The 24,591-nt window shown below is 44.3% G+C and overlaps 1 protein-coding gene and 61 non-coding genes across 62 annotated transcripts in view; 61 read left to right on the top strand and 1 right to left on the bottom strand.

Moving 5' to 3' along the window:
* LOC145898069 (MAM and LDL-receptor class A domain-containing protein 2-like) overlaps positions 1-24,591 on the bottom strand; it is an 84,981-nt gene that overhangs the window by 48,011 nt on the left and 12,379 nt on the right. The window contains exons 36-69 of the mRNA XM_082986510.1: positions 22,697-22,903; positions 22,281-22,507; positions 21,913-22,063; positions 21,683-21,852; positions 21,208-21,514; positions 20,777-21,009; positions 20,427-20,562; positions 20,180-20,360; positions 19,705-19,808; positions 19,478-19,636; positions 19,070-19,341; positions 18,577-18,808; positions 17,828-17,991; positions 17,336-17,446; positions 17,100-17,256; positions 16,808-16,981; positions 16,335-16,456; positions 16,085-16,265; positions 15,574-15,826; positions 15,041-15,245; positions 14,596-14,836; positions 14,283-14,414; positions 14,066-14,199; positions 13,791-14,009; positions 13,512-13,708; positions 13,176-13,323; positions 12,924-13,110; positions 12,483-12,796; positions 12,225-12,365; positions 12,006-12,125; positions 11,626-11,883; positions 11,309-11,519; positions 11,055-11,238; positions 1,199-1,445 (exon numbers count right to left, since the gene is read on the bottom strand). Of these exons, the coding sequence (XP_082842636.1) occupies positions 1,199-1,445; positions 11,055-11,238; positions 11,309-11,519; positions 11,626-11,883; positions 12,006-12,125; positions 12,225-12,365; positions 12,483-12,796; positions 12,924-13,110; positions 13,176-13,323; positions 13,512-13,708; positions 13,791-14,009; positions 14,066-14,199; positions 14,283-14,414; positions 14,596-14,836; positions 15,041-15,245; positions 15,574-15,826; positions 16,085-16,265; positions 16,335-16,456; positions 16,808-16,981; positions 17,100-17,256; positions 17,336-17,446; positions 17,828-17,991; positions 18,577-18,808; positions 19,070-19,341; positions 19,478-19,636; positions 19,705-19,808; positions 20,180-20,360; positions 20,427-20,562; positions 20,777-21,009; positions 21,208-21,514; positions 21,683-21,852; positions 21,913-22,063; positions 22,281-22,507; positions 22,697-22,903 (6,479 nt within the window). The remainder of the gene's footprint in view (positions 1-1,198; positions 1,446-11,054; positions 11,239-11,308; positions 11,520-11,625; positions 11,884-12,005; positions 12,126-12,224; positions 12,366-12,482; positions 12,797-12,923; positions 13,111-13,175; positions 13,324-13,511; positions 13,709-13,790; positions 14,010-14,065; positions 14,200-14,282; positions 14,415-14,595; positions 14,837-15,040; positions 15,246-15,573; positions 15,827-16,084; positions 16,266-16,334; positions 16,457-16,807; positions 16,982-17,099; positions 17,257-17,335; positions 17,447-17,827; positions 17,992-18,576; positions 18,809-19,069; positions 19,342-19,477; positions 19,637-19,704; positions 19,809-20,179; positions 20,361-20,426; positions 20,563-20,776; positions 21,010-21,207; positions 21,515-21,682; positions 21,853-21,912; positions 22,064-22,280; positions 22,508-22,696; positions 22,904-24,591) is intronic.
* Positions 1,644-1,725, top strand: Trnas-aga (transfer RNA serine (anticodon AGA)). The gene has a single exon. It is a non-coding gene; the product is annotated as a tRNA-Ser (tRNA).
* On the top strand, positions 1,795-1,876 carry Trnas-aga (transfer RNA serine (anticodon AGA)). The gene has a single exon. It is a non-coding gene; the product is annotated as a tRNA-Ser (tRNA).
* On the top strand, positions 1,946-2,027 carry Trnas-aga (transfer RNA serine (anticodon AGA)). Its single transcript has one exon. It is a non-coding gene; the product is annotated as a tRNA-Ser (tRNA).
* Trnas-aga (transfer RNA serine (anticodon AGA)) lies at positions 2,097-2,178 on the top strand. The gene has a single exon. It is a non-coding gene; the product is annotated as a tRNA-Ser (tRNA).
* Trnas-aga (transfer RNA serine (anticodon AGA)) lies at positions 2,248-2,329 on the top strand. Its single transcript has one exon. It is a non-coding gene; the product is annotated as a tRNA-Ser (tRNA).
* Trnas-aga (transfer RNA serine (anticodon AGA)) lies at positions 2,399-2,480 on the top strand. Its single transcript has one exon. It is a non-coding gene; the product is annotated as a tRNA-Ser (tRNA).
* Positions 2,550-2,631, top strand: Trnas-aga (transfer RNA serine (anticodon AGA)). Its single transcript has one exon. It is a non-coding gene; the product is annotated as a tRNA-Ser (tRNA).
* On the top strand, positions 2,701-2,782 carry Trnas-aga (transfer RNA serine (anticodon AGA)). The gene has a single exon. It is a non-coding gene; the product is annotated as a tRNA-Ser (tRNA).
* Positions 2,852-2,933, top strand: Trnas-aga (transfer RNA serine (anticodon AGA)). Its single transcript has one exon. It is a non-coding gene; the product is annotated as a tRNA-Ser (tRNA).
* On the top strand, positions 3,003-3,084 carry Trnas-aga (transfer RNA serine (anticodon AGA)). Its single transcript has one exon. It is a non-coding gene; the product is annotated as a tRNA-Ser (tRNA).
* On the top strand, positions 3,154-3,235 carry Trnas-aga (transfer RNA serine (anticodon AGA)). Its single transcript has one exon. It is a non-coding gene; the product is annotated as a tRNA-Ser (tRNA).
* Trnas-aga (transfer RNA serine (anticodon AGA)) lies at positions 3,305-3,386 on the top strand. The gene has a single exon. It is a non-coding gene; the product is annotated as a tRNA-Ser (tRNA).
* On the top strand, positions 3,456-3,537 carry Trnas-aga (transfer RNA serine (anticodon AGA)). The gene has a single exon. It is a non-coding gene; the product is annotated as a tRNA-Ser (tRNA).
* On the top strand, positions 3,607-3,688 carry Trnas-aga (transfer RNA serine (anticodon AGA)). The gene has a single exon. It is a non-coding gene; the product is annotated as a tRNA-Ser (tRNA).
* Trnas-aga (transfer RNA serine (anticodon AGA)) lies at positions 3,758-3,839 on the top strand. The gene has a single exon. It is a non-coding gene; the product is annotated as a tRNA-Ser (tRNA).
* Positions 3,909-3,990, top strand: Trnas-aga (transfer RNA serine (anticodon AGA)). Its single transcript has one exon. It is a non-coding gene; the product is annotated as a tRNA-Ser (tRNA).
* On the top strand, positions 4,060-4,141 carry Trnas-aga (transfer RNA serine (anticodon AGA)). The gene has a single exon. It is a non-coding gene; the product is annotated as a tRNA-Ser (tRNA).
* Positions 4,211-4,292, top strand: Trnas-aga (transfer RNA serine (anticodon AGA)). The gene has a single exon. It is a non-coding gene; the product is annotated as a tRNA-Ser (tRNA).
* Trnas-aga (transfer RNA serine (anticodon AGA)) lies at positions 4,362-4,443 on the top strand. The gene has a single exon. It is a non-coding gene; the product is annotated as a tRNA-Ser (tRNA).
* Positions 4,513-4,594, top strand: Trnas-aga (transfer RNA serine (anticodon AGA)). The gene has a single exon. It is a non-coding gene; the product is annotated as a tRNA-Ser (tRNA).
* On the top strand, positions 4,664-4,745 carry Trnas-aga (transfer RNA serine (anticodon AGA)). Its single transcript has one exon. It is a non-coding gene; the product is annotated as a tRNA-Ser (tRNA).
* On the top strand, positions 4,815-4,896 carry Trnas-aga (transfer RNA serine (anticodon AGA)). Its single transcript has one exon. It is a non-coding gene; the product is annotated as a tRNA-Ser (tRNA).
* Positions 5,072-5,153, top strand: Trnas-aga (transfer RNA serine (anticodon AGA)). The gene has a single exon. It is a non-coding gene; the product is annotated as a tRNA-Ser (tRNA).
* Trnas-aga (transfer RNA serine (anticodon AGA)) lies at positions 5,223-5,304 on the top strand. The gene has a single exon. It is a non-coding gene; the product is annotated as a tRNA-Ser (tRNA).
* Trnas-aga (transfer RNA serine (anticodon AGA)) lies at positions 5,374-5,455 on the top strand. Its single transcript has one exon. It is a non-coding gene; the product is annotated as a tRNA-Ser (tRNA).
* Positions 5,525-5,606, top strand: Trnas-aga (transfer RNA serine (anticodon AGA)). The gene has a single exon. It is a non-coding gene; the product is annotated as a tRNA-Ser (tRNA).
* On the top strand, positions 5,676-5,757 carry Trnas-aga (transfer RNA serine (anticodon AGA)). Its single transcript has one exon. It is a non-coding gene; the product is annotated as a tRNA-Ser (tRNA).
* Positions 5,827-5,908, top strand: Trnas-aga (transfer RNA serine (anticodon AGA)). The gene has a single exon. It is a non-coding gene; the product is annotated as a tRNA-Ser (tRNA).
* Positions 5,978-6,059, top strand: Trnas-aga (transfer RNA serine (anticodon AGA)). The gene has a single exon. It is a non-coding gene; the product is annotated as a tRNA-Ser (tRNA).
* On the top strand, positions 6,129-6,210 carry Trnas-aga (transfer RNA serine (anticodon AGA)). Its single transcript has one exon. It is a non-coding gene; the product is annotated as a tRNA-Ser (tRNA).
* Positions 6,280-6,361, top strand: Trnas-aga (transfer RNA serine (anticodon AGA)). The gene has a single exon. It is a non-coding gene; the product is annotated as a tRNA-Ser (tRNA).
* On the top strand, positions 6,431-6,512 carry Trnas-aga (transfer RNA serine (anticodon AGA)). The gene has a single exon. It is a non-coding gene; the product is annotated as a tRNA-Ser (tRNA).
* On the top strand, positions 6,582-6,663 carry Trnas-aga (transfer RNA serine (anticodon AGA)). The gene has a single exon. It is a non-coding gene; the product is annotated as a tRNA-Ser (tRNA).
* On the top strand, positions 6,733-6,814 carry Trnas-aga (transfer RNA serine (anticodon AGA)). The gene has a single exon. It is a non-coding gene; the product is annotated as a tRNA-Ser (tRNA).
* Trnas-aga (transfer RNA serine (anticodon AGA)) lies at positions 6,884-6,965 on the top strand. Its single transcript has one exon. It is a non-coding gene; the product is annotated as a tRNA-Ser (tRNA).
* Trnas-aga (transfer RNA serine (anticodon AGA)) lies at positions 7,035-7,116 on the top strand. The gene has a single exon. It is a non-coding gene; the product is annotated as a tRNA-Ser (tRNA).
* Trnas-aga (transfer RNA serine (anticodon AGA)) lies at positions 7,186-7,267 on the top strand. Its single transcript has one exon. It is a non-coding gene; the product is annotated as a tRNA-Ser (tRNA).
* On the top strand, positions 7,337-7,418 carry Trnas-aga (transfer RNA serine (anticodon AGA)). The gene has a single exon. It is a non-coding gene; the product is annotated as a tRNA-Ser (tRNA).
* Trnas-aga (transfer RNA serine (anticodon AGA)) lies at positions 7,488-7,569 on the top strand. The gene has a single exon. It is a non-coding gene; the product is annotated as a tRNA-Ser (tRNA).
* Positions 7,639-7,720, top strand: Trnas-aga (transfer RNA serine (anticodon AGA)). Its single transcript has one exon. It is a non-coding gene; the product is annotated as a tRNA-Ser (tRNA).
* Trnas-aga (transfer RNA serine (anticodon AGA)) lies at positions 7,790-7,871 on the top strand. The gene has a single exon. It is a non-coding gene; the product is annotated as a tRNA-Ser (tRNA).
* On the top strand, positions 7,941-8,022 carry Trnas-aga (transfer RNA serine (anticodon AGA)). Its single transcript has one exon. It is a non-coding gene; the product is annotated as a tRNA-Ser (tRNA).
* On the top strand, positions 8,092-8,173 carry Trnas-aga (transfer RNA serine (anticodon AGA)). The gene has a single exon. It is a non-coding gene; the product is annotated as a tRNA-Ser (tRNA).
* Trnas-aga (transfer RNA serine (anticodon AGA)) lies at positions 8,243-8,324 on the top strand. Its single transcript has one exon. It is a non-coding gene; the product is annotated as a tRNA-Ser (tRNA).
* On the top strand, positions 8,394-8,475 carry Trnas-aga (transfer RNA serine (anticodon AGA)). Its single transcript has one exon. It is a non-coding gene; the product is annotated as a tRNA-Ser (tRNA).
* Trnas-aga (transfer RNA serine (anticodon AGA)) lies at positions 8,545-8,626 on the top strand. Its single transcript has one exon. It is a non-coding gene; the product is annotated as a tRNA-Ser (tRNA).
* Positions 8,696-8,777, top strand: Trnas-aga (transfer RNA serine (anticodon AGA)). The gene has a single exon. It is a non-coding gene; the product is annotated as a tRNA-Ser (tRNA).
* Positions 8,847-8,928, top strand: Trnas-aga (transfer RNA serine (anticodon AGA)). Its single transcript has one exon. It is a non-coding gene; the product is annotated as a tRNA-Ser (tRNA).
* On the top strand, positions 8,998-9,079 carry Trnas-aga (transfer RNA serine (anticodon AGA)). The gene has a single exon. It is a non-coding gene; the product is annotated as a tRNA-Ser (tRNA).
* Trnas-aga (transfer RNA serine (anticodon AGA)) lies at positions 9,149-9,230 on the top strand. Its single transcript has one exon. It is a non-coding gene; the product is annotated as a tRNA-Ser (tRNA).
* On the top strand, positions 9,300-9,381 carry Trnas-aga (transfer RNA serine (anticodon AGA)). The gene has a single exon. It is a non-coding gene; the product is annotated as a tRNA-Ser (tRNA).
* Positions 9,451-9,532, top strand: Trnas-aga (transfer RNA serine (anticodon AGA)). The gene has a single exon. It is a non-coding gene; the product is annotated as a tRNA-Ser (tRNA).
* Positions 9,602-9,683, top strand: Trnas-aga (transfer RNA serine (anticodon AGA)). Its single transcript has one exon. It is a non-coding gene; the product is annotated as a tRNA-Ser (tRNA).
* Positions 9,753-9,834, top strand: Trnas-aga (transfer RNA serine (anticodon AGA)). The gene has a single exon. It is a non-coding gene; the product is annotated as a tRNA-Ser (tRNA).
* On the top strand, positions 9,904-9,985 carry Trnas-aga (transfer RNA serine (anticodon AGA)). The gene has a single exon. It is a non-coding gene; the product is annotated as a tRNA-Ser (tRNA).
* Trnas-aga (transfer RNA serine (anticodon AGA)) lies at positions 10,055-10,136 on the top strand. The gene has a single exon. It is a non-coding gene; the product is annotated as a tRNA-Ser (tRNA).
* Trnas-aga (transfer RNA serine (anticodon AGA)) lies at positions 10,206-10,287 on the top strand. The gene has a single exon. It is a non-coding gene; the product is annotated as a tRNA-Ser (tRNA).
* Trnas-aga (transfer RNA serine (anticodon AGA)) lies at positions 10,357-10,438 on the top strand. The gene has a single exon. It is a non-coding gene; the product is annotated as a tRNA-Ser (tRNA).
* Trnas-aga (transfer RNA serine (anticodon AGA)) lies at positions 10,508-10,589 on the top strand. The gene has a single exon. It is a non-coding gene; the product is annotated as a tRNA-Ser (tRNA).
* Trnas-aga (transfer RNA serine (anticodon AGA)) lies at positions 10,659-10,740 on the top strand. The gene has a single exon. It is a non-coding gene; the product is annotated as a tRNA-Ser (tRNA).
* On the top strand, positions 10,810-10,891 carry Trnas-aga (transfer RNA serine (anticodon AGA)). The gene has a single exon. It is a non-coding gene; the product is annotated as a tRNA-Ser (tRNA).

Genomic DNA, 24,591 nt, shown 5'->3' with positions numbered 1-24,591 from the left:
TTCAAGAGCAAACAAATCCGTGCGTGAATGTGTGGGAACGAGATCCCACAATTACAAGTTTAAAAAGATCCCGTCGCGATGACTGCAACGCACAGTTGCGCGAACTGCGTAACAGGTTTATAGGGAATGACTACCGATCCAGCATGGTAGACAAGGAGATGGCAAGAGCGACGACCGTCCGACGAGACCGGCTTATTCAAGAGAACCAGCGTGTTAGCAAAAAAACACACGAATCCCCATCGTCGTCACATACAACAAACCGATGGGACGACTGAAAAAAATCGCAAAAGACCTACAGCCCATCTTGCATGGTGACAGCCGACTTTGTGCAGTGTTCCCGCAGCTACCGGTTGGCGCTTATCGCCAACCACCAAACCTGAAAACAATGCTAACCCACACGGAGACTACTACCAAGAAAAACTTTGGGACATACCCATGTGGAGGTGCGAGATGCGCATTGTGCCACCACATTAACCGATCTAATCAGCTCATGACAAAGCATGGGCAACATTTCTCACCACAGGGAACATTTTCCTGCAGGTCAACGAACGTCATTTACGCTTTGACGTGTGCGCGCTGTCCACGAGCTTTGTATATCGGACAAACCGGACAAACACTGAGACAGAGAATGAACGGTCACAAAAATGATATTCGGCACAACAACTACGAGAAACCGGTAGGTGCTCATTTCAACGAGCCTGACCACAGTGTTGAAGACTTGAGGGTCATGGTGCTACAGAAGGTTATAAGAAGAACGAGACTAGCGAGAGAGACGACAGAACAACGCCTCATCCAAAAATTTGACTCTATCAACCACGGTCTCAATAGAGACTGGGGCTTTATGAGCCATTATACGCACCAAGATGCCACGGGCACTCAGTGACCAACAATTATCACCTCTTCGTGCGTTTTTTCTTTTTTCTTCCTTGTTTTTAGCGCTGTTGCCGCATTTTATTTGACACGTCATTTGCTGCACCTGATGAAGCGAGATCAATCTCGCGAAAGCTCGTGCCAATAAAGTTGTTTAACAGTCAGTCTCTTATAAAAGCAGTGCACAAGCAAGCATATAGTCATAGATCAGAGACAGACACGACAAACTGAAGAAATTAAGTTTAAAAAGTTAATTTTGTAAGATCACAAGAGACTTAACTGCGATAAAAGATAACAATAAAAAACACAGATAAACAACTATGCTTACATCTGCAGGACACGGACCAAAATCCAAAGTAACATCGTCGACAGAAATATCACCGGCTATACCTGATCCCACAACACCTTCCAACCATAATTTGGTCGGAGAAAGCGAGTTGAGTGTGTAAGAAGCCATCAACCATTTGTTAGCCTGCATACCAATCAAGGACCAAATCTTCACAACTTCACCATGTGAGTGTTCCATGTACATATTCAATGTATCAACGTCGGCACCAAACATGTGATAATAGAATCTAAAAAGAGTTTTTCACGACACGTTAAATTTAAACAACACAAAAAAACATGGTTTTAATGGAAATATTTTCGCCTTACAAACAAAGTGTTGGGCCATGCCAGCGCAGGTTCGAATCATGCCGACAACGTCTTTTTGGTACAATTTCTGTGTCACAAACAAAGTGTCGAAGCATGGTTTTAATGGCCAACGATCGTCGGTTGTCGTGGCCGAGTGGTTAAGGCGACAGACTAGAAATCTGTTGGGCTCTGCCCGCGCAGGTTCGAATCCTGCCGATAACGTCTTTTTGGTACAATTTCCGAGTCACAAACAAAGTGTCGAAGCATGGTTTTAATGGCGAACGATCGTCGGTTGTCGTGGCCGAGTGGTTAAGGCGACAGACTAGAAATCTGTTGGGCTCTGCCCGCGCAGGTTCGAATCCTGCCGACAACGTCTTTTTGGTACAATTTCCGAGTCACAAACAAAGTGTCGAAGCATGGTTTTAATGGCGAACGATCGTCGGTTGTCGTGGCCGAGTGGTTAAGGCGACAGACTAGAAATCTGTTGGGCTCTGCCCGCGCAGGTTCGAATCCTGCCGACAACGTCTTTTTGGTGCAATTTCTGTGTCACAAACAAAGTGTCGAAGCATGGTTTTAATGGCGAACGATCGTCGGTTGTCGTGGCCGAGTGGTTAAGGCGACAGACTAGAAATCTGTTGGGCTCTGCCCGCGCAGGTTCGAATCCTGCCGACAACGCCTTTTTGGTGCAATTTCTGTGTCACAAACAAAGTGTCGAAGCATGGTTCTAATGGCGAACGATCGTCGGTTGTCGTGGCCGAGTGGTTAAGGCGACAGACTAGAAATCTGTTGGGCTCTGCCCCCGCAGGTTCGAAACCTGCCGACAACGTCTTTTTGGTACAATTTCCGAGTCACAAACAAAGTGTCGAAGCATGATTTTAATGGCGAACGATCGTCGGTTGTCGTGGCCGAGTGGTTAAGGCGACAGACTAGAAATCTGTTGGGCTATGCCCGCGCAGGTTCGAATCCTGCCGACAACGTCTTTTTGGTACAATTTCCGAGTCACAAACAAAGTGTCGAAGCATGGTTTTAATGGCGAACGATCGTCGGTTATCGTGGCCGAGTGGTTAAGGCGACAGACTAGAAATCTGTTGGGCTATGCCCGCGCAGGTTCGAATCCTGCCGACAACGTCTTTTTGGTACAATTTCCGAGTCACAAACAAAGTGTCCAAGCATGGTTTTAATGGCGAACGATCGTCGGTTGTCGTGGCCGAGTGGTTAAGGCGACAGACTAGAAATCTGTTGGGCTATGCCCGCGCAGGTTCGAATCCTGCCGACAACGTCTTTTTGGTACAATTTCCGAGTCACAAACAAAGTGTCGAAGCATGGTTTTAATGGCGAACGATCGTCGGTTATCGTGGCCGAGTGGTTAAGGCGACAGACTAGAAATCTGTTGGGCTATGCCCGCGCAGGTTCGAATCCTGCCGACAACGTCGTTTTGGTACAATTTCCGAGTCACAAACAAAGTGTCCAAGCATGGTTTTAATGGCGAACGATCGTCGGTTGTCGTGGCCGAGTGGTTAAGGCGACAGACTAGAAATCTGTTGGGCTATGCCCGCGCAGGTTCGAATCCTGCCGACAACGTCTTTTTGGTACAATTTCCGAGTCACAAACAAAGTGTCGAAGCATGGTTTTAATGGCGAACGATCGTCGGTTGTCGTGGCCGAGTGGTTAAGGCGACAGACTAGAAATCTGTTGGGCTATGCCCGCGCAGGTTCGAATCCTGCCGACAACGTCTTTTTGGTACAATTTCCGAGTCACAAACAAAGTGTCGAAGCATGGTTTTAATGGCGAACGATCGTCGGTTATCGTGGCCGAGTGGTTAAGGCGACAGACTAGAAATCTGTTGGGCTCTGCCCGCGCAGGTTCGAATCCTGCCGACAACGTCTTTTTGGTTCAATTTCCGAGTCACAAACAAAGTGTCGAAGCATGGTTTTAATGGCGAACGATCGTCGGTTGTCGTGGCCGAGTGGTTAAGGCGACAGACTAGAAATCTGTTGGGCTCTGCCCGCGCAGGTTCGAATCCTGCCGACAACGTCTTTTTGGTACAATTTCCGAGTCACAAACAAACTGTCGAAGCATGGTTTTAATGGCGAACGATCGTCGGTTGTCGTGGCCGAGTGGTTAAGGCGACAGACTAGAAATCTGTTGGGCTCTGCCCGCGCAGGTTCGAATCCTGCCGACAACGTCTTTTTGGTACAATTTCCGTGTCACAAACAAAGTGTCGAAGCATGGTTCTAATGGCGAACGATCGTCGGTTGTCGTGGCCGAGTGGTTAAGGCGACAGACTAGAAATCTGTTGGGCTCTGCCCGCGCAGGTTCGAATCCTGCCGACAACGTCTTTTTGGTACAATTTCCGTGTCACAAACAAAGTGTCGAAGCATGGTTTTAATGGCGAACGATCGTCGGTTGTCGTGGCCGAGTGGTTAAGGCGACAGACTAGAAATCTGTTGGGCTCTGCCCCCGCAGGTTCGAAACCTGCCGACAACGTCTTTTTGGTACAATTTCCGAGTCACAAACAAAGTGTCGAAGCATGATTTTAATGGCGAACGATCGTCGGTTGTCGTGGCCGAGTGGTTAAGGCGACAGACTAGAAATCTGTTGGGCTCTGCCCGCGCAGGTTCGAATCCTGCCGACAACGTCTTTTTGGTACAATTTCCGAGTCACAAACAAAGTGTCGAAGCATGGTTTTAATGGCGAACGATCGTCGGTTATCGTGGCCGAGTGGTTAAGGCGACAGACTAGAAATCTGTTGGGCTATGCCCGCGCAGGTTCGAATCCTGCCGACAACGTCTTTTTGGTACAATTTCCGAGTCACAAACAAAGTGTCCAAGCATGGTTTTAATGGCGAACGATCGTCGGTTGTCGTGGCCGAGTGGTTAAGGCGACAGACTAGAAATCTGTTGGGCTCTGCCCGCGCAGGTTCGAATCCTGCCGACAACGTCTTTTTGGTTCAATTTCCGAGTCACAAACAAAGTGTCGAAGCATGGTTTTAATGGCGAACGATCGTCGGTTGTCGTGGCCGAGTGGTTAAGGCGACAGACTAGAAATCTGTTGGGCTCTGCCCGCGCAGGTTCGAATCCTGCCGACAACGTCTTTTTGGTACAATTTCCGAGTCACAAACAAAGTGTCGAAGCATGGTTTTAATGGGGAACGATCGTCGGTTGTCGTGGCCGAGTGGTTAAGGCGACAGACTAGAAATCTGTTGGGCTCTGCCCGCGCAGGTTCGAATCCTGCCGACAACGTCTTTTTGGTACAATTTCCGAGTCACAAACAAAGTGTCGAAGCATGGTTTTAATGGCGAACGATCGTCGGTTGTCGTGGCCGAGTGGTTAAGGCGACAGACTAGAAATCTGTTGGGCTCTGCCCGCGCAGGTTCGAATCCTGCCGACAACGTCTTTTTGGTACAATTTCCGTGTCACAAACAAAGTGTCGAAGCATGGTTTTAATGGCGAACGATCGTCGGTTGTCGTGGCCGAGTGGTTAAGGCGACAGACTAGAGTCTTTTTGGTGCAATTTCTGTGTCACAAACAAAGTGTCGGAGCATGGTTCTAATGGCGAACGATCGTCGGTTGTCGTGGCCGAGTGGTTAAGGCGACAGACTAGAAATCTGTTGGGCTCTGCCCGCGCAGGTTCGAATCCTGCCGACAACGTCTTTTTGGTGCAATTTCTGTGTCACAAACAAAGTGTCGAAGCATGGTTCAAATGGCGAACGATCGTCGGTTGTCGTGGCCGAGTGGTTAAGGCGACAGACTAGAAATCTGTTGGGCTCTGCCCGCGCAGGTTCGAATCCTGCCGACAACGTCTTTTTGGTGCAATTTCTGTGTCACAAACAAAGTGTCGAAGCATGGTTTTAATGGCGAACGATCGTCGGTTGTCGTGGCCGAGTGGTTAAGGCGACAGACTAGAAATCTGTTGGGCTCTGCCCGCGCAGGTTCGAATCCTGCCGACAACGTCTTTTTGGTGCAATTTCTGTGTCACAAACAAAGTGTCGAAGCATGGTTTTAATGGCGAACGATCGTCGGTTGTCGTGGCCGAGTGGTTAAGGCGACAGACTAGAAATCTGTTGGGCTCTGCCCGCGCAGGTTCGAATCCTGCAGACAACGTCTTTTTGGTGCAATTTCTGTGTCACAAACAAAGTGTCGAAGCATGGTTCTAATGGCGAACGATCGTCGGTTGTCGTGGCCGAGTGGTTAAGGCGACAGACTAGAAATCTGTTGGGCTCTGCCCGCGCAGGTTCGAATCCTGCCGACAACGTCTTTTTGGTGCAATTTCTGTGTCACAAACAAAGTGTCGAAGCATGGTTCTAATGGCGAACGATCGTCGGTTGTCGTGGCCGAGTGGTTAAGGCGACAGACTAGAAATCTGTTGGGCTCTGCCCGCGCAGGTTCGAATCCTGCCGACAACGTCTTTTTGGTGCAATTTCTGTGTCACAAACAAAGTGTCGGAGCATGGTTCTAATGGCGAACGATCGTCGGTTGTCGTGGCCGAGTGGTTAAGGCGACAGACTAGAAATCTGTTGGGCTCTGCCCGCGCAGGTTCGAATCCTGCCGACAACGTCTTTTTGGTGCAATTTCTGTGTCACAAACAAAGTGTCGAAGCATGGTTCAAATGGCGAACGATCGTCGGTTGTCGTGGCCGAGTGGTTAAGGCGACAGACTAGAAATCTGTTGGGCTCTGCCCGCGCAGGTTCGAATCCTGCCGACAACGTCTTTTTGGTGCAATTTCTGTGTCACAAACAAAGTGTCGAAGCATGGTTTTAATGGCGAACGATCGTCGGTTGTCGTGGCCGAGTGGTTAAGGCGACAGACTAGAAATCTGTTGGGCTCTGCCCGCGCAGGTTCGAATCCTGCCGACAACGTCTTTTTGGTGCAATTTCTGTGTCACAAACAAAGTGTCGAAGCATGGTTCTAATGGCGAACGATCGTCGGTTGTCGTGGCCGAGTGGTTAAGGCGACAGACTAGAAATCTGTTGGGCTCTGCCCGCGCAGGTTCGAATCCTGCCGACAACGTCTTTTTGGTGCAATTTCTGTGTCACAAACAAAGTGTCGAAGCATGGTTCTAATGGCGAACGATCGTCGGTTGTCGTGGCCGAGTGGTTAAGGCGACAGACTAGAAATCTGTTGGGCTCTGCCCGCGCAGGTTCGAATCCTGCCGACAACGTCTTTTTGGTGCAATTTCTGTGTCACAAACAAAGTGTCGAAGCATGGTTCTAATGGCGAACGATCGTCGGTTGTCGTGGCCGAGTGGTTAAGGCGACAGACTAGAAATCTGTTGGGCTCTGCCCGCGCAGGTTCGAATCCTGCCGACAACGTCGTTTTGGTACAATTTCTGTGTCACAAACAAAGTGTCGAAGCATGGTTTTAATGGCGAACGATCGTCGGTTGTCGTGGCCGAGTGGTTAAGGCGACAGACTAGAAATCTGTTGGGCTCTGCCCGCGCAGGTTCGAATCCTGCCGACAACGTCTTTTTGGTGCAATTTCTGTGTCACAAACAAAGTGTCGAAGCATGGTTCTAATGGCGAACGATCGTCGGTTGTCGTGGCCGAGTGGTTAAGGCGACAGACTAGAAATCTGTTGGGCTCTGCCCGCGCAGGTTCGAATCCTGCCGACAACGTCTTTTTGGTGCAATTTCTGTGTCACAAACAAAGTGTCGAAGCATGGTTCTAATGGCGAACGATCGTCGGTTGTCGTGGCCGAGTGGTTAAGGCGACAGACTAGAAATCTGTTGGGCTCTGCCCGCGCAGGTTCGAATCCTGCCGACAACGTCTTTTTGGTGCAATTTCTGTGTCACAAACAAAGTGTCGGAGCATGGTTCTAATGGCGAACGATCGTCGGTTGTCGTGGCCGAGTGGTTAAGGCGACAGACTAGAAATCTGTTGGGCTCTGCCCGCGCAGGTTCGAATCCTGCCGACAACGTCTTTTTGGTGCAATTTCTGTGTCACAAACAAAGTGTCGAAGCATGGTTCAAATGGCGAACGATCGTCGGTTGTCGTGGCCGAGTGGTTAAGGCGACAGACTAGAAATCTGTTGGGCTCTGCCCGCGCAGGTTCGAATCCTGCCGACAACGTCTTTTTGGTGCAATTTCTGTGTCACAAACAAAGTGTCGAAGCATGGTTTTAATGGCGAACGATCGTCGGTTGTCGTGGCCGAGTGGTTAAGGCGACAGACTAGAAATCTGTTGGGCTCTGCCCGCGCAGGTTCGAATCCTGCCGACAACGTCTTTTTGGTGCAATTTCTGTGTCACAAACAAAGTGTCGAAGCATGGTTCTAATGGCGAACGATCGTCGGTTGTCGTGGCCGAGTGGTTAAGGCGACAGACTAGAAATCTGTTGGGCTCTGCCCGCGCAGGTTCGAATCCTGCCGACAACGTCTTTTTGGTGCAATTTCTGTGTCACAAACAAAGTGTCGAAGCATGGTTCTAATGGCGAACGATCGTCGGTTGTCGTGGCCGAGTGGTTAAGGCGACAGACTAGAAATCTGTTGGGCTCTGCCCGCGCAGGTTCGAATCCTGCCGACAACGTCTTTTTGGTGCAATTTCTGTGTCACAAACAAAGTGTCGAAGCATGGTTCTAATGGCGAACGATCGTCGGTTGTCGTGGCCGAGTGGTTAAGGCGACAGACTAGAAATCTGTTGGGCTCTGCCCGCGCAGGTTCGAATCCTGCCGACAACGTCGTTTTGGTACAATTTCTGTGTCACAAACAAAGTGTCGAAGCATGGTTTTAATGGCGAACGATCGTCGGTTGTCGTGGCCGAGTGGTTAAGGCGACAGACTAGAAATCTGTTGGGCTCTGCCCGCGCAGGTTCGAATCCTGCCGACAACGTCTTTTTGGTGCAATTTCTGTGTCACAAACAAAGTGTCGAAGCATGGTTCTAATGGCGAACGATCGTCGGTTGTCGTGGCCGAGTGGTTAAGGCGACAGACTAGAAATCTGTTGGGCTCTGCCCGCGCAGGTTCGAATCCTGCCGACAACGTCGTTTTGGTACAATTTCTGTGTCACAAACAAAGTGTCGAAGCATGGTTTTAATGGCGAACGATCGTCGGTTGTCGTGGCCGAGTGGTTAAGGCGACAGACTAGAAATCTGTTGGGCTCTGCCCGCGCAGGTTCGAATCCTGCCGACAACGTCTTTTTGGTACAATTTCTGTGTCACAAACAAAGTGTCGAAGCATGGTTTTAATGGCGAACGATCGTCGGTTGTCGTGGCCGAGTGGTTAAGGCGACAGACTAGAAATCTGTTGGGCTCTGCCCGCGCAGGTTCGAATCCTGCCGACAACGTCTTTTTGGTGCAATTTCTGTGTCACAAACAAAGTGTCGAAGCATGGTTCTAATGGCGAACGATCGTCGGTTGTCGTGGCCGAGTGGTTAAGGCGACAGACTAGAAATCTGTTGGGCTCTGCCCGCGCAGGTTCGAATCCTGCCGACAACGTCGTTTTGGTACAATTTCTGTGTCACAAACAAAGTGTCGAAGCATGGTTTTAATGGCGAACGATCGTCGGTTGTCGTGGCCGAGTGGTTAAGGCGACAGACTAGAAATCTGTTGGGCTCTGCCCGCGCAGGTTCGAATCCTGCCGACAACGTCTTTTTGGTGCAATTTCTGTGTCACAAACAAAGTGTCGAAGCATGGTTTTAATGGCGAACGATCGTCGGTTGTCGTGGCCGAGTGGTTAAGGCGACAGACTAGAAATCTGTTGGGCTCTGCCCGCGCAGGTTCGAATCCTGCCGACAACGTCTTTTTGGTACAATTTCTGTGTCACAAACAAAGTGTCGAAGCATGGTTCTAATGGCGAACGATCGTCGGTTGTCGTGGCCGAGTGGTTAAGGCGACAGACTAGAAATCTGTTGGGCTCTGCCCGCGCAGGTTCGAATCCTGCCGACAACGTCTTTTTGGTGCAATTTCTGTGTCACAAACAAAGTGTCGAAGCATGGTTCTAATGGCGAACGATCGTCGGTTGTGGTGGCCGAGTGGTTAAGGCGACAGACTAGAAATCTGTTGGGCTCTGCCCGCGCAGGTTCGAATCCTGCCGACAACGTCTTTTTGGTGCAATTTCTGTGTCACAAACAAAGTGTCGAAGCATGGTTCTAATGGCGAACGATCGTCGGTTGTCGTGGCCGAGTGGTTAAGGCGACAGACTAGAAATCTGTTGGGCTCTGCCCGCGCAGGTTCGAATCCTGCCGACAACGTCTTTTTGGTACAATTTCTGTGTCACAAACAAAGTGTCGAAGCATGGTTCTAATGGCGAACGATCGTCGGTTGTCGTGGCCGAGTGGTTAAGGCGACAGACTAGAAATCTGTTGGGCTCTGCCCGCGCAGGTTCGAATCCTGCCGACAACGTCTTTTTGGTGCAATTTCTGTGTCACAAACAAAGTGTCGAAGCATGGTTCTAATGGCGAACGATCGTCGGTTGTCGTGGCCGAGTGGTTAAGGCGACAGACTAGAAATCTGTTGGGCTCTGCCCGCGCAGGTTCGAATCCTGCCGACAACGTCTTTTTGGTGCAATTTCTGTGTCACAAACAAAGTGTCGAAGCATGGTTCTAATGGCGAACGATCGTCGGTTGTCGTGGCCGAGTGGTTAAGGCGACAGACTAGAAATCTGTTGGGCTCTGCCCGCGCAGGTTCGAATCCTGCCGACAACGTCTTTTTGGTGCAATTTCTGTGTCACAAACAAAGTGTCGAAGCATGGTTCTAATGGCGAACGATCGTCGGTTGTCGTGGCCGAGTGGTTAAGGCGACAGACTAGAAATCTGTTGGGCTCTGCCCGCGCAGGTTCGAATCCTGCCGACAACGTCTTTTTGGTGCAATTTCTGTGTCACAAACAAAGTGTCGAAGCATGGTTCTAATGGCGAACGATCGTCGGTTGTCGTGGCCGAGTGGTTAAGGCGACAGACTAGAAATCTGTTGGGCTCTGCCCGCGCAGGTTCGAATCCTGCCGACAACGTCTTTTTGGTGCAATTTCTGTGTCACAAACAAAGTGTCGAAGCATGGTTTTAATGGCGAACGATCGTCGGTTGTCGTGGCCGAGTGGTTAAGGCGACAGACTAGAAATCTGTTGGGCTCTGCCCGCGCAGGTTCGAATCCTGCCGACAACGTCTTTTTGGTGCAATTTCTGTGTCACAAACAAAGTGTCGAAGCATGGTTTTAATGGCGAACGATCGTCGGTTGTCGTGGCCGAGTGGTTAAGGCGACAGACTAGAAATCTGTTGGGCTCTGCCCGCGCAGGTTCGAATCCTGCCGACAACGTCTTTTTGGTGCAATTTCTGTGTCACAAACTAAGTGTCGAAGCATGGTTTTAATGGCGAACGATCGTCGGTTGTCGTGGCCGAGTGGTTAAGGCGACAGACTAGAAATCTGTTGGGCTCTGCCCGCGCAGGTTCGAATCCTGCCGACAACGTCTTTTTGGTACAATTTCTGTGTCACAAACTAAGTGTCGAAGCATGGTTTTAATGGCGAACGATCGTCGGTTGTCGTGGCCGAGTGGTTAATTTATGTCGATTTCTATGTTCGAATCCTATATCAGATATTTTAAATTAGTTTGAAGTTTAGTCTTCGGTCACCTGAAGCACGCTTGTTCGGACATTGGTGGTAGCCATGGTGACAATAATATTGCTCTCTCTCCAGGGAATCTTGGTGATGATGTTTCGATGTAAATATAATAACCGTTTCCTGAAGTGTGGTCATTGGTTGGACCCGTGTTGGCTGAACCGGTTACCCCTTTTTGCCTTAACCAGTTGAATTCATCTAAATGCATTACATTAAAGTATATAAAGAGGAATATAACTAGTAGAAAATGAATTTTCCGTTTTAATACCTTGGTTGCTATCTGTCCATGAGCATAAATTACTGTCAAAGTTGCAAGTTGCTACACTTAGGTCAGTAAAAGGGTCGGCTTTCGGTGGTTGAAGTGAACAAGAAGTGCCATCCATTATGTACAAGTCGTCGATTGCAATATCACCAGAGGATGTCCCACCACGTTCAGCTTCGATTACAATGTAATACTCAATGACACTTGAAATTGGGATCTGCAAAATATATCTCGGTTGAAATGTGTGAATATCTTTAGATTCCAATTCTTATTTTTAACGCGTTGAAACATGATAGTATAACCCACTATAAGTACAATATCACCTGCGCGTTCAACCAATCAGCGCTTTGATCACCGCTGAGCGACCACACGAGATATTCCTTCGTCTCATCCGCCACATTGTGAGTTCCTGGAATTCCTTGATTTATGAAAACCCGCAACGTTCCGATGCCGTCTCCTAACATGTGATACCAAAATCCTACGCATGCAACACCACTAGTGGGAACCATTCGTTGAGAGTTTATCCTCGCTTTCTCGCCGACCACTACTGGTGGGGAAGCGTCGATGAAATAGTAATGACCCTGCACAAAATTATAGCTTGCATGTATGATCGCAGATGGTGTTGTATTATTGAAAAAATTAATAGATGTTGCAATATACGTGGGGTAAATTTCGAGCGCATGTTCAAACTTGAGTGACAAACCTGTTCTAGTCCCAGACTATGATCAGTATTTGGTCCAGTGCCAGAAGTTGTGGTTGCTCCTGAACCCACAATCCAGTCAAAATCATCTAAAACCTTTTCGTTTTCGTATGTGCACATTCCCTTTGAAAATGTTCAATGATTTACTACTATTTAGAGTTTGGAAAGCGAACCATGACAATATTTTTAAAAAACAACAAGAAATGTCGTGTTTATATTTACCTTTTCAAAGTCACAACTTCCCACCGGTTCGCATTCACCGGATGCAATACTGACGTCATCAATGGCAATGTCACTCGACCAACTTGTTCCGACCACACCCTCGAAAGTTAATTGGTATGTCCCCGTGTTAAGCAAACTCACCTTGGTAAAATTTTATCGTGTTTTAACGTTAATTTATACGAAAGAGACAAGTTTAACTCTCATTCTGTCTTTAACAAAAAAAGGGTGATGTAAAAACAACAGCAATAAGAAATCCACCTGTGCGATTCGCCACTGATTTCCCTGATTCCCAGATATTTTCCATATCGGACTTCCAGGTGGCTTTCCGTCCAGTGAAGAACCGGGTGTTTGGTAGACGTTCAGTGTTCCCATACTCGATCCATACATGTGGTAAAAGAACGTCAAACATTCGTAACCACCGCCAGTGTTTGAGAAGTGTGTGTAAGGAGGGCTTGTAAGTCGTGCTATATCGCCAGGTACTCGTGGAGTTGAGGCTTCAGTATACATGTATCGACCATACACTGTGCCGTATGTGTGATCGTATGTTGGTCCACTGTCGACTGTGCTTGTACCTGAATGTTATAGATAAGTTTTAGCAATGTGTCGTGATAAATAGAGAAAAACAAAACTAATTATTTTTTTCTAATGACAATTTGTTGACAAGCGCAAAGAATAAAATAAGAATCAAAATAAACATGCCTCCTGTAGTTTGAATCCAGTTAAATTGGTCTGTTCTGTCCTGTTGATAGGAACATGCGAGATCGTCTTCAAACGTACAATAAAGTCCTGCTGCATCTGGAGGTGGGCAGAGACCGAGGGTAAGTTCGATATCATCCAATGCGATGTCACTTGCCCAACCAGTTCCAATAGACGCGTTGAACGTTATCTAACAGCGACGACGAAAAAAACACGTTTCTTTCCGGAAATGTTTTCTAATGGGCTATGACATACTTGAAAGTCGTAATCGCTGATGATGTCTACCGAAGCAGGAATCCATGACGAATATAACTCTGTACTTTGTTGCCAAATAACGAATGTACTTTGACTTGTCACAAGACTAGCTCCAAGTGTGCCTATGTTCGCCCCGTACATGTGATACCTGAGAATAAACATATTTTGTTGCAAACACATGACATATAAGTGATCTGATGTGGTCTGTAGCTCAATAAAAACATGTTGTTTGGCTCCATGGTTATACACAACAACCTGAATTGGAAGGTAGTTAACTTACTATGTACACAAAAGAAATAATTGTTGTTGACAAATATTTACAAACATAAATCTCACCAAAATTTGAGACACGATCCGCGGGTTGAGACGGCAGTCCCACTTGTTATAACGGCATATTGTCCTGGAACTTGTGGGGAAGATGCTTCGATGTAAATGTACTGACCACTTCCACTTGTATGGTCAGCAGAAGGTCCCGTGTTACTTGATTGTGTTCCACCAGAAATTATTGTGAAGTTCATATTATCATTGTCATTCTAGCATGAAGAAAAGAACACAGTATACATACACAAAACATAACCATACCGTGTTTCAGTCAAGCGATTGAAATATATTTACCTGGGTATAACTACACATATCTTGATCAAAATCGCAATTGATTGGTCCTGGGGGAATCGGCTGTCTGGTCGTAGGTTGTGTTGTCACACCTGGGGTCGTATCCTGGTCTAAAGGTGCAGCTTCAGGTGGTGAGAGGTAACAGTCAAATTGAAGGAATTCAATGTCGTCGATTGCCACGTTTCCTACGTCACCATTCGTCAATACAGTTTCGATAATGACCTGAAGATTTTTATCATTTCAGCAGGATGAAATTTTTTTAGTTTTAAAAATAGAACCTTATAAGGAGCAATCAAACCCCTCAGTGGAACGGTTGCCTCTCGCCATTGGTTTGTTTGTTGACCATCAAGTGTCCACGACACAAACGCTGTATCATCGTCATCATTTTGGTTCAACCAAACTTGTAATGAACCTAAAAATGGAACAATATATATATTGATGATTTTTAGCACAACATGGATATTCAACAGTGAATTTTTTACAGAAGCCACTCACCTACATCCTGTCCATACATATAATAAAAGAACCTCATGCAATATGCATGTGTGCTCGTTACAGTTTCAGATAGCATTCTTGCCACGCTACCATCGATGTGTGGGAACGCGTTGTCGACGTACATGAAGCGACCTGCAAAAATCACAGATACTAACTTAAATAGGACCCTTTTGGCCAAAATATGCCAGATACCTTCGGAAAGTTATTCTCACAATTACTACAAAATACATACAAGAACAAAATGTTTTTACGGGTACCAATATTGTGGCGGCCAGCGCGGTTTAAAATGTGGAAACAAGAACAGAAATATTACCTTCTATCGTTCCGAACGTGTTGTCAGTTGTAGGACCAGAGTAGAAATCTTCCGAACTCGGATGAGCAACAAGCCAGGAAATATCATTCTGTTCGTTGTTCACCCACGTGCATGCACCGTTCTCAAAATCACAATTTCCCGCCACAGGACACGCACCATCGCGCACTACTACGTCATCAAGTGCGATGACAAAGGGATTGCCTGACGTTGCAAAGGAGCTTGATACACTTTCAAACACAACCTGTAGAAATACAGCTGCTAAAATTGCAGAAAAGCGTGCTTTTGTAAACTTGTTATAATTTTATATAAATAGCTGACTTCTATGGTTAGTGGTTATGTAACTGCAGGCAAATATTTTAAATTCTAATTTCCTTGAATTTTTAAATATCTTGAAAAATTTCGGGTTACTGTTTGTATGTCATGATGAGAGGCTGTCATTGATTACCTCATAATATTGTTGGGATGTTATGGAAATTTGGTTGACGTTCCATTTATTTCCCAAGCTTCCACTTTTGCTCCAAACAATCGGCCCCAGACTACTAGCACTTTTAACGTAAACATTTAACGTGGCGTCTTGTTGTTCTCCTTGCATGAAATACCAAAATTCTACGCACTGACCGTTGGTAGGCGGGTAGGATACCGATGTGAGACTAAGGACAAGGATTTGTTGGGAAAAATTTTAGCGCTGAACGTTAATGTTTGCAATGTTCACATGAGGTAGCTCGTATTAGTTTGTCACAAAATTATATCAATGCCTTGCATTTACCTACAAGTGTGATTAAAAAGTAATAAAAACAACAGAAAATGTGTTTTACGACATAAAAGCAATTCACAATAACTTGGTGTTTTATGACATTCAAAAAAACTGGACTTAGTTGTAATATTTTTTATAAAGCACACTTTGAATATAATAGAAACTGTTAGGACACAACCCGCAATATAGTACAACACGTGACAAAACATGGCATGGCTGCTTACGTGGTGGTAATTCCAGCAAGATTGGCGGATGAAGTGTAGAGAAATTTTGCATGCACACTTCCCTGCGAGTGATCCACGGTTGGAGCATATTGGTTTTGTGAGACGCTATATCCGCTACCTTGTAGCCACGTGAAAGACGATGAAGTGTCAGAAGAAAAACCGCACCATTGTTGGTCCTCGAAGTCACAAACACCGATAGCGGAGTAAATACATGGGCCCGAAAACATGCGAATGTCATCAACGGCAATACCACCTGCACACCGGTTTAAAATGTTAGGCCCATATCTCGAACACATTTCATCACATACAGTTTTTGTTTTTCAAGCATATTTATTGGATACCACGAATTAGAAATTCGCATTAGGGCAGCGACCTTGGACGTTGAATTTCGCTTACCTTCTCTATCAACACTCAATTATGGCGAATTCGCGAGAAGAAAATATCCCTTAAAATCCTTTACGATTTCGCGCTGGCACACATTTTCCCAAGAAATGTTTAAAACAAAACACACCTGCGCCGTTGTTGTTGGCAACGAGTGCTTCCAAAATAAATCGAGTTTGCACTGGATTGTAGGAAATCGGTACTTGAACCTTGAACCAATCGTCAGATATTCCATTGTCGTGTGTCCATGTTATTTCACTTGGTAAAGGATTTGTGGACTGTGTTACGTATAAGTTGAGAGTGTCTTGGGTCTGAAAAGGGGCCAACTATTGCTAGAAGCCGTTTTGACCTCGGTTTATTTAAAGCAACTTCACACTTACGAGTCCGAAAATATGATACCAGAAAGTGAAGCAGAAATCTCCCTTGCTTCGATCAACTAGGGGACTTATTAACTGGGGAGATCTTTGACTGTTACTTTCAACATATGCATATACACCAGTACCTAACACAGAAACAAATAAAAACCTAATTTTATGATGTATACAAGGAAGTATTTTCTTTAAAGTTAAGGCAGCGATTAATGAGAGCGGGCACCATTGTTTATTACCATTTCTATGTAAAGCACTTGCTAGTGCACTTTTTGATAAGAGACTGACTGTTAAACAACTTTATTCGCACGAGTTTGAGCAAGCTTGATCTCCCTTCATCAGGATTGCAGCACCAAATGAAACGAGATCAAGCTCGCGAAAGCTCGTGCGAATAAAGTTGTTTAACAGTCAGTCTCTTATCAAAACAGTGCACTATAGCAAGTACTATAGGTATAGGCCAGAGACTGACACGGCGCATTAAAGAAATTGAATCATTTCTATGTAATTAAACGTACTTGTTCCAGTCGTGACGTCAACTCGTGGTGCGTAACCGTTGTTAACTGAATCTCCGCTAACTCTAAACCAATCAGACACATCCTGTGTGGATTGGGTCCATCCACAAATGTCGGTTTCGAAATCACAGTCAATGGGTGACGGAGCTAACAACAGGTTTACAGTTTTGCTTTGTTTTATTCACATTTGAACATTCAATGTTTATCACACATTTAACCTGTAGGTTGGAAATAAATATTGAACTATCATACCGAAGTGACTTACGACTTGTGGGACCGGTTACAGTCGGAAGAGGGGGGTCAGTGGGTACGGCAATTTCAGCGCTAGGAGGCAGTGAGGAGCACGATGATTCCGTAAAGCTGACGTCATCAATAGCAATGTCAGAATATTGAGCATCACCAAGTGTTCCCTCCAGAACAATCTATAGCACACAAATATTTAAACAACATACAGTTTTTATCAAAATTAGCAAATTATCAAAAACAACGTTTGTATTTTACCCTGTATTCGGAAGTGCAGGAAATTGAAATTCTTCCGTTGTTCCAAACGTTTCCCTGATCACCGGAAATTGACCAACGTGGAGTCAAAACTTCTGTGCTGTCGGCGCCAATCTAATACAACATAAAGAGGTATGTACACTAATAAATGCGTAATTTAACACCTCGTCGATTTAATGGACTGATCCTCGGGCATAAACTAACGTACTTTTTTGTCCGACGTTTCGTCTGCCATACAGCAAGACTTCATAAGGGTTTTAACATCGCAATTCAAACGTAAACCACACAACATTCAAAGGCACAAAAAGAAAAAGGACACACTAACACCACTTGTGAAATCACGTGATGAGGGCAAAAAAAAGTCTTATTGCATGGTATAGACGAAAGGTCGGACAAATAAAGTACAATAACTTGTACCCAAAGATCAGTCCTATTTAAATTGTAGTTTGCCTGACAGCAAAAGTAGCACAAAATCTCGTCGATGTTAAACCATACCTGCTGTATATACACAGTAAGTGTTCCCATTCCAGAACCATACATGTGATAGTAGAAATTAAAACAACGTCCACTCCCCGATGTTCCAGAGAACCATTCTGAGACAAACCGGGCTTTTTGGCCTGTTTTTTGTGGACCGTTGGAGGCCATGCACGCATATCGACCTAAATCATTCAAATATAAGGCGGTTACACTTCGGTGTCATTTTCTTGGAGGTTATTATTGTATTAAGTTACTCATTGCGTTATACCGAATAAAACACGACAGTTAATGGAAATTTAAACTTTCAGTGTTCTTCCCACAGAATACTACGTCGTGCAATATGTTAGTGTATATAACATGAGTCTCAAATACGGGGCCCACCTGGGCTTTCGGGTGACGCCCAAGAAGCATTTTAAAATTATACATGGAGCCGGTTAAAGTGGCTGTCCAACGTGTCAACATGATACATTAATCCAACGTAAGTATAGCTGAAATGCTTTCAAGTTGAAATGTGTAAAAACTTTTTTATTTCATCCAGGCTAAAGTCTGTGAATGTTGCAACCAAATTCCCATTACGTATGTTTTATTTTTGCTGACCATTACAGTGTTGCCCGCGGGTACTTTGCAACTTTTCATTTGGCTTTTTTTAGGAAATTGAATTGAGATCCCTGGTATAGTAGTATTTCGTAATATGTAGTAATATGTTATTTAACGAGAATATCTTATAGTGTTCACAACAAAATAGTGTTCACAAAAAATGGACTTGCCCTTTTCGGATTTAGTTGTGTGATCAGTGGTGGGACCAGATGTTCCTATACCGTTACTCTTTCCCGAGCTTCGCAACCAGTTGAAATCATCATTGACATCGGTGTTGTGCCAAGTGCACAATTGCTCAAAATCGCAGTCGCCAGGTGGCGGACAAGGGCGATCATAAATTCGGAAATTGTCAACCGCGATGTCTCCAGTCAATCCATTCCCAACAATTCCTTCCAGTACCACCTGTAGTATATATATACGTCAGTTACAGGGTTAACATATTTTTTACTGTTGCAATCGACATAGGCATTTATTTTGATTTTTTTTCTTTACCAATAATAATGAATTTATAATTAGGAATTGATTTAAATGTCGTTGGAACAATATAATTTAATGTCTTTATGTTAAAAACTTCTGTATCGTTCTTCAATTTTGCTCCAACAATTTATAGCAACAACAAACTTAAACTAATTTTGATTAAACACATCACAAAATTAAACAAACTTCGTAGGATCCAAGTCCTGAAGCGGTGCTAAACTGTGCGGGAATCCACTCATTGCCCTTGTTACCAGATCTACTCCACGATGTTCCCGACATCTGCCCTCCAACCTCACGCACGTAAACATTGAGTGAAGCCACCGTTACACCGAACATATGGTAGTAAAATCTGACACAGGTTTGTGCCGAGGTTGCAGGTTTGTCGAACGGCGGTGACACGATTCGGGCAATTTGTCCTGGCTTTTGTGGTGACGATGTTTCGATGTAAATGTAGTGACCTGGATACAAACACACAGCTATGTTAAAAGGGATTGTAACAATATTTTGATCGAATTATACGAATATATAACACTTCGAGTGATGTACACATTTATTGTACATGTTTTTAAGATAATTGATAATTTTGTTTCATACCGTAATGTGTTCGATATGAGTGATCGTATGGAGGTCCAGTATTACTTGACGAAGTTCCACCAGAATTAAACTTCCAATCAAAATCATCGTTCGTCTCTTGCCAGAAACCACACACATCCTCATCTTCGAACTGACACACTTCACCGTATGGTAATGCGGCTAGAATGAAAATTGAAAAATCGTGTCAATTAATCAAACTCTAACAAGGAAATAGTCTTGCAGCTTACTTGCGCAAGGTTTTATGATTCCACTGACGACATTGGATGTACTTTCTTGCTGGACCAAGTTGGGAGCGATACCATAACATCCTCCCGCAAAATCAGCACTATAACTGTAGTAATCGACAACGCGTGTTAGGTTCAAAGGTTTTTTATAACCTACAGAAATTTATGTGTAAGAATGCAAAAACAGACAGCCATGTAGATAAGCAAAGCCATGTAGATGTTTTGTATCATATACTTTTCTGAAGCAAAACATTCACAGACGAGCTGTCTGGAAACTCCTGATTATCGACCGACCGCCTTTCAGAGTAGCGCTTGGTTTAAGCATAGATCTAGTATTATTTATATTATTATTTTAACCTTCAGAAAAAACTCACTTCCATTGTTAGCACAGTTATGCTAAATTAATACCTAGATTGCAAACTAACTCAACTTACACCAAGTTAAACAAAGCTAATTTATTTTAGTCCAAATTTCTTACGAGGGTAGAAAAAGTGCGAAAGCTCCACATCCGTCTGTTTTTGCGCAAGCATCAGCACAACGTTCAATATCTTGTCCGAATAAACCGAAGAAGAAAGTGTCAGGAGGAAAAACTACCCCGGGTGATGAAACAGAATCGTGTACGAAGTTGTAGTCATGGAAAGTATCCCAACAAGTGGTGACTGTAACGATGGATAAAATTAACGACAAGTTTTTAAACAGAAGACAAACGAGAATAAATCACGTACATGTATCGCAGGTCCCGTTCAACAGATAAACGTCATCAACCGCAATTCCTGAGTCGTCAGTTGGACCAAGAACGGCTTGAAATCTTGCTTCGATCACGTGATCGGCATCGATGCCTGTTGGCATATTTACCTTGGCCTGGAATGGAACAAGTTGACTGCATCTTATATAAACCTTCTGGACGGTTTATGAAAACCTACTCAAATTCTCTTTAATTTAATGGATATTCAGCCAAACTTATTATAATTTACAAAAAATTTAGTTTTGACCAAACACATTTTACAATCACAGACAAGGTATACTAAAAGCAAACAAGCAAACATATAGTGCGGCACAAAAAATGCAAAAATACCTTATGCCAGTCCACACCGAAGTCACCATATCTTGTCCATACTGCACTCGCTTGATTCGTTGGTTCGTCGTAGAATTGCAGATAAAGCGAATCGATTCCGGCGCCGTGCATAACATAGTGGAACTCCATGCAACGTTGTCCCAAACCTTCAGTGTATATCGGAGGACTTACTAGATCCGCCCATGATCCTGCTGCAACCGATTTACTCAGTGCCCACGCATATTGTCCTTTTCCTGCAAAGGTTATTGAAAGTCGTTATGTTGTGAGACGGACATAAAAATATGAAAACATACGCAATTAATTTAAGCGAGACCTGTACCAAAGTTACCATAGTTGCTGTTAACCTAATTAAGCGACATACTCACAAACTGGTTTTGTTTGATACGTGCCAAACCCAAAAACAGCAACCCTACAAAAATTAAAAAACTAACCGGTGGTGTAATCACCATCCGGCCCCGTGGTGGCCGTCCCTGCGTTTCCAATTTGCAGCGACCAATCGTACTGATCATCAGATTTGGTATTTTTCCATCCACACCATCCGTCATTGAAGTTACAAGTAAATCCCGGTACGTCTGGGGTATATGGAGGTAAGGTGGCTGGTGGCGATGTTGTGGGAACTGGGACTGCATTGGGTGGATATATAGGACCGTTGGTACAAGCTTTGTCAGTTGTGAAGGTAATGTCGTCGATTGCAATGTCGCCCGTGTATTGAGTTCCCACGGTCGCTTCGATAATTATCTGTTTTTAATAAGATACAAGCAGCTGTAAAGAAACTCTAGTAGAAATTGCGAGCATCATCCCTGCATGGATTAAATATTCCAAGACTTTTTTGCACTGGATTAAACACAGACTTACAAGATAAAACAAAAATTGCATTAAATTATCAAATGGGGAACATTTACTCACATAGTAACCGGTCTGAGACTGCAGGGTAACTTGACCCCCATTCCATCCAGGTCCCTGATTGCCACTTAAACTCCACACAATTGTTTCAGAATTATCACTCGACCTGACAATTACATTCAGTGTACCGGTACCTGCACCGTACATTGTGTAAAAGAACGCAAAACAATCCCCTGCGTGAGAAAAGAAGTATGTGATGCGGTTGAATATTAAGCAGGGCGATTTTAAAAAACCTGATATTGTTGATGCCTTTTGCTTTTCGCCTGCTAAACGAGCTCTGTCTCCCCATTGGGCATCACTCGCTTCGATAAACATATATGCCATCAATCCACCAGCATTTGTGTGATCACTATCCGGTCCCGTATCACCGCTTGGTGTTGATCCCTAAAGATTTACAAGGTTATCAACACATTTCTCAAAAAATATTTAGTAATTTTCCACAAAATAGAAAATCAATAAACGAGATCCATTGTTTCATAGAAATTACAAACCATTTATAATCACTAAATCACTTGTGCTTGTAACAAGAGCTTGTATATTTAAACCCGGTGTTTCAACTGTAAGCACCCTAACAATAATTTCTATACATACATGCACCTACCGAATTTAATGTCCAGTCAAACTCGTCATCTGTCAGTTGCACCCACGTGCAAGGCCCGTAGTCAAATGTACACGAACCTTTTACGGAACAAGCACCTTTATACACAACAACATCGTCCACTGCAACATCAGACAGTGGCCCTGTCCCCCCCGTTACTTGGAAGGAAATTTGAAAGGAAATTCCGTCAGCTTTTGTGAAAGTTGCCTGTCCAGGAAGCCACCTATTCCCTGAAAGAAAACGTTTGAAATGAATAGTTCTTAATAAATTTGTTATGGAGTCCTTTTACTTCACAAAAAGTAAATGCATGTATATGGTTTCACCGAAACGTGAAATGTATACAAAGGTATTTACTACAAATGGTTTTGACGTGCATGTAATACTTGCAATGTTGCAATGGTTGCTACAAAAAAAACCACCTTGATCTCCTTGCATCGTAAATAAATCAGTGATAAAAGAGCCAGACTTGTCCCTTTGCTGAAGCTTTAAGGAGCCCATGTCACTTCCGTACATGTGGTAGGAAAAGTCAACGCACACGTCAGTGCCAGTGGTCGTGTAGGTAGGTGAGAATAAGGTAGCCACGTCATTTGGGGATGTACTTGCGCCACTCGCCACCATATAGTAACCTGGTAAAGGTAACAGTTGTAGCACAGAGGCATAGGAGTAGCGCAATAGCAAAAATAATCTTTATCTTGACGTCAGTGTAAACATATGTGTGTCTGCTTTAAGTGCGCACCAACTCCTTCAGTGCACGTGACACCAAAACATGAAAACCCGAGCCGAGGCGCCATTTCCTGTCAGAGTGACGTGCCATGATACCACTTCACAAAGCTAAAAATGGATCAGGGCGTACTAGGTTATCAGAAGGGTAACCGCTGCCAGCACAACACACTCATTAGATTGATGTTATTCATTCAGCAGATTGTAGGGACAGCATGAAATAATAAATAAGGTGTCAGATAAAAATGGGTGCGATGGATTTTTGTCACCATGACCAATATTTTGGGAATATACTTTTTGAAAACTGTTCAGCACAATGGAAGAACGTAACAATGTGCAACAATCTACAAAAAATAACATTTTGCACAGACAGTTCCGCCAGTTCGGCGGTAACCCTTTTCGCAGTGAACGCGTACGTGCTGATTTTGGTGACTTTTTATGAAGCAAAGAATTGGAAAAAAACGGAAGCACTGCCAATCAATCGTCTTTACGTGGCTGGGGTATTTTTCTGCTTTTCATTTTCCACAATGAGCATGGTGAATTTAAACCGTCTTGCGACATCACTCAGTTGTAAAGTTTATGGAATTGTAATGAAGATATTCTTTCCACTGTCAACCTTAAGCCTTCATACCGTCCTGTGGTCTAGACAACGTGGATTCTACAACGACCCCCGGCTTCGAAATACCAGAACCCTTTGTTTACAATGGGTTAGCAGAACGGTGATATTGGGAATATACGTCAGTACAATCGGGATGATCATTTTGTTTCATTTCTGTAGTTGTCTTCCTCACATTGACGGATTCTGTATTGTTATTTTTGAGGACAACTCGCTACATGGCTACATCTTACCAACCTCAATCACGTTTTTGATTTTAAGTTTCACTTTTAAGACTGAATTGTTGATTTTAACAGTTCGGCCTCTCATGCACGGGGAAAAAATTGAGATCAAGCAGTGTTGCCTAAACTTTGTGTCATCCAACGAACAAGACATTAGAAAACTAATAGTTCGATTGGCTTTGAGTATGTTTGTTTGCATTCTTTCGTCGATGATGATCGCAATATGTATGACGCTGTCAGCTGCAGGGGTTATTTGCTTTTCGTGGGAGGTGATTTGTACTTTTGATCTCTTTTTTGCCAATGTAGCTACAATTTGTTCGTTTGCCGATGGACTGAAAAGACTTTGTCCTGTATTGGTTTTTAGGTCTGGTAATCGTGTTGGAAATGTAAAGAGAAACTCGTCGTCATTCTCCCTATGGATGTAAACTAATTACATTGATAAGGGAGATGCGTTTCGTGTGAGAAGATTGGCAGCTATTGCTATTGATTGGTTGCACAATTTTTGTTCATAAATATTCGTGTTCGTGTAAACTCCATACCTCATCTTTGATTTTGAGACAAATGCTTTTTATTAAAAATAAGATTTTAAGATCATTATTTGTTGTCTATACATATAACAGCGAAATTGGAACAGAGCGTTATTATGTTTTGAACACAATTTCACACCTGCCTTTATAAATATTTAATGGGAAAATGATGCTGGGTCACTGAGGCGGGTTTGAAAATCAATTAGTCGATAACCATCAAAAACCTGAGC

This window comes from Ascidia mentula, chromosome 4 (genome assembly GCF_947561715.1).
Source record: "Ascidia mentula chromosome 4, kaAscMent1.1, whole genome shotgun sequence".
Lineage (NCBI taxonomy): Eukaryota > Metazoa > Chordata > Ascidiacea > Phlebobranchia > Ascidiidae > Ascidia > Ascidia mentula.
Note: the sequence above shows the minus strand (reverse complement) of the source record. Positions and strands in the feature narration are given on the sequence as shown.